The following is a 4,074-nucleotide window of genomic DNA, read 5'->3' on the forward strand; positions in this document are numbered from 1 at the left end:
AATGATACTCACTTTGTCCCGCAGATCCACGCTGGGTCCACTTCCAGCCCTGTTAGTCACTTAGCAGCCGTGCGGGTTATCAGAAGGACGGTCACAGTATCCCAGTGCTTGTGTTCAAGGAATCCTTATCTCACTTCATAGTGGACCCAAAATGCAAGAGTAGTGACGCGGGCAATTCCGTATGCCAAAAGATGCTGTACAGTGTTTCCTTTAGGGGAAAAGGTGGAAGTTCTCAATAAGGAAAGACAAAAAAAATAAGTTGAGGTTGCTAAGATTTAAGGTAAGAACAAATCTATATGTGAAATTGTGCAGAAGAAAAAAGAAATTTCATGCTAGTTTTGCTACCGTACATCAAACTGCCAATGTTATGGCCACCATGCATGATAAGTGCTTAGTTAAGGTGGAAAAACATTAAATTTGTGGGTGGAAGACATAAACAAATGTGTTCCAAATGACAGCAATCAGGTTTGCTACTATTTCCAGTTCCAGGCATCCAATGGGGGCCTTGGAACATATCCCCTGCAGATAAGGGAGGACTACAGTATAGTTAGTTGGAGATTATCTCTTGTTCAGTTTTGATTAATAGAATTTTCCTCTTTGTAATAAATATACAATTAATTTTTCAATGAATTTTGCCTTTAAAATGAAAGAAGCAGTGACGTATGTATTGATTCCACTTAAATGTAAACTGTTATCTCATCAGGCAGTCTGGTTTCTCTTGTACTAGTAAATACCTCTTAAAAAGTGTTTATTACCATCTTCTCTATGAAATGATTGCATACCTCTTAAATAACCTTTTAAATAGATCATTTCATCCCTTTTATCTTTATAGAGTTTTTCATAAATGGATACTCTAACTGGACAGATGAATTAAAAACACATGTTTAATTATTCATATATAAAAACTATACCTATTCTTGAAAGTATAATTGAAGTTTCATTGCAAATATCATTTTTCTTTACATGGTGGTTTTCCTTCGGTTGGTCCTTTTGTGGTTTCTTTCATGTTTTTCCAGCAGCATATTTTAAGGTGACATGTGTCATCATTTTTTCTGCATTAAATTTGTGGGTGGAAATTTTGCTGCAGCATATTTGAATGTGACATGTGTCATTATTTTTTCTGCCATTCCTGCTTGTCCTTATGTAGCGTTTATCTTTCAAAGATGCCTCTGTGACTGTGTGCCAGCAAAAATAAACGTTAAACCACAAGTGGTAAAGCAACATAGTGTAGTGCAATTCACACAAGCTTGGGTGTCAGACAGGTGGACCTGTCTTCAGTACTCGTTCAGAGACCACATCTGTAAGATGCAAATAATAAAGGGTGAGGGTTAAATGCACCCAGCAGATGCTGACTAAATAGTGGCTATTATTATTTTCATCGTTACCATTCCTAGAATATAACCTAAAGAAAATCATACATAAACACACTGCTGACCTGATTCAGTGGGAATTCACACTGCTGACCTGCTTCGATGTTTGTTTATTTCTGATAAAACAATAATGTTAGCAAAGGAGCACCTCTCATCATCTGGAAAATATACCAGCAAGGATTAGATGAAAGGAAGAAGTACGAGGCTAGCTCACTTATTTCTGCTGCCAGAATGATAGGAAAGCATGAAATAAAACACAATAAGAAACAAATAAACAAATGAAAAAAACCTGATGGAGGAATTGAAAGACTTCTTACTGCACAGAAAGAGCTTGGGTTTAAACCAAGTCATTAACTGTTTTTCAGTGTGTTTCTTGATTATTTAGAGTCAACGTCTCTGAGAAAGAAAAGCAAAGACTGTCAGAATGTAAATTGGGCTTATTTAAAAACAAGGAAAGCTTTTATCAAGTAGAGTTTCCATAGCCCCTGTTTTAAGATTTCATAAAATGTCATAATTCAGATTAAAGAAAAGAATAATATGCCATTATATTGGAAAGTTATTTTTTTTCCCAATTTTGGCCTGTCCTTTTTTTGCCATATCTCTCCTGCAAAATAAAAAAATAAAAAAATAAAAACCTGGAAAGGATTTCTGAACCCTGTTCCACATTGTTACAGCATGCTTTCTGAAATTCACAGCTCAAATAAATGAATAAATATTCATCACCTCTGCTTTCTTCTTTTTTCTAGGTGCCTCCCATTCTCCTTGATAAGCAGTTCTCTGAATTCACGCCAGACATTACACCAATCATTTTGGCAGCCCATACAAACAATTACGAGATAATAAAACTTTTGGTTCAGAAAGGCGTCTCAGTGCCGCGGCCCCACGAGGTCCGCTGCAACTGTGTGGAATGCGTGTCCAGCTCAGACGTGGACAGCCTCCGTCACTCACGCTCCAGACTCAACATCTACAAAGCCTTGGCCAGCCCCTCTCTCATTGCGCTGTCAAGCGAAGACCCTTTTCTTACAGCCTTTCAGTTAAGTTGGGAGCTTCAGGAACTGAGCAAGGTGGAAAATGAATTCAAGTCAGAGTATGAGGAGCTGTCACGACAGTGCAAACAATTTGCTAAGGACCTACTGGATCAGACAAGAAGTTCCAGAGAACTGGAAATCATTCTTAATTACCGAGATGACAATAGTCTGATAGAAGAACAAAGTGGAAATGATCTTGCAAGACTAAAACTGGCCATTAAGTACCGTCAGAAAGAGGTGAGTGTCGCCAGACTTGATCCATCAAAATGCCGTAGGATTTAATCACAGTGAGGTAAACTGTTACTCACACAACCAGTTTTGGGTTTTAGAGCATTTTCTATTTAACTGATTGACATTTATCATTTCGCCAGATTAATAATTATGAATCACATTGAAGAGTGGTATAAGTGGTTTAACAATCTATATTTTTGGCATGTGTGTAAAAATGTATCCATTTACTATGCTATAATAGAAAAACTGATACATTTTAGAATCTTCAGACTGAGGGTTCTGGCTCTGTTATTTATAAGTCTTGTAACTTTAGATGGTCACAGACAGATCTCTTTAAGCTTCAGGTTTTTCATCTTCTTAATAGACTTAGTATTTATAGTATTTTATACACACACACAGAGTTGGGTCTCTGTATCCTCAGATTCAACCAACTGCAGATGGAATACAGGAATTCCATCCAGGAACCGCATGGGTTCACAGGATTGTGGAACCCACGGAGATGGAGGGCCAACTTTCTGTAACCCTGGGTTCTGCGGTAACGAATGCCGTGGGAATAGAGCATCTGCGGATTTTGGTATCCGCAGGATGTCTTGGAACAAATTTCCCACAAACAACAATATATATATAATATTTTCCTCAAGGTTCGTAGGAAGTGTAAAATGTGTGGATGTGTGTGAAGGCTCTTAGTAAACTATAAGACATTATGTCAATAAGATACATTATTAGAAATTATTAATAAAGAAAAGGCCTCTAGTCCAACAGTAGATGAAAGTACTAAAATTTCTCTCATGTCTTGCTCGGTTTCTTGATTTGTCAAGAATAAGAAGTTAAAGAAGTTAATCACAGGGGGGTAATACGTTTCTCACGAAATCTCCATAGATTGGAGGTACCGTGTTAAATAAAGAAACCTCAGACCTCTTGCACTTATCACCAGCATAATTGTTTTGTGGTTTCTATCATGGCTCGTGTTTGAGTGAGTTCTCAGAAGACTGTTTACTTCTATCACCAGAAATTATTAGCTCTCTATTCAGTCTTGAATGACAGTAATTATATGTTCTAGAACAACATTTGGAAAAACTATTATATATAAGATGAAAAAAAGAAAGAGGAAAAGTAAAGGAGACTTGTGACTTTAAAAATGTACTCATTCTCTTTTGAAGTCGACCTTAATGCTTCCCTATTATCCGTGACTGCGTTGTCTGTTGCTACTTACTAAACACGTAGAAGGTTCAAGATACCTGAATTTGCTACTCCAAGTTTTTCTCAAATCGAGCTAATCCACTTGTTACGAGAGCCTGAAACTAGTGGAAATAAACTTTTTCTTTAACAGTAAAGGAAACGGCTTCTTTTGTGTATATTCTGTCTGACTCCAAAGTCATATTTGCTAGTTTGAGTCTATGTCAACAGTATTAACTCATTTCCTTATCATCTTGGGTTTTGGACTC

At 37.0% G+C, this 4,074-nt stretch overlaps 1 protein-coding gene across 6 annotated transcripts in view; it reads left to right on the forward strand.

Annotated features, from left to right (window-relative positions):
- TRPC4 (transient receptor potential cation channel, subfamily C, member 4) overlaps window positions 1-4,074 on the forward strand; it is a 242,636-nt gene that overhangs the window by 132,889 nt on the left and 105,673 nt on the right. For 5 of the 6 annotated variants that reach the window (XM_012643823.1, XM_012643822.1, XM_012643824.1 and 2 more), the window contains exon 3: window positions 2,117-2,635. The exons of the other annotated variant lie outside the window; for it this stretch is intronic. In XM_012643823.1, coding sequence (XP_012499277.1) covers window positions 2,117-2,635 — 519 coding nt within the window. The remainder of the gene's footprint in view (window positions 1-2,116; window positions 2,636-4,074) is intronic. 6 annotated transcript variants of the gene reach the window in all.

The sequence above is a fragment of the Propithecus coquereli genome, unplaced genomic scaffold (assembly GCF_000956105.1).
Source record: "Propithecus coquereli isolate 6110/MARCELLA unplaced genomic scaffold, Pcoq_1.0 Scaffold201, whole genome shotgun sequence".
Lineage (NCBI taxonomy): Eukaryota > Metazoa > Chordata > Mammalia > Primates > Indriidae > Propithecus > Propithecus coquereli.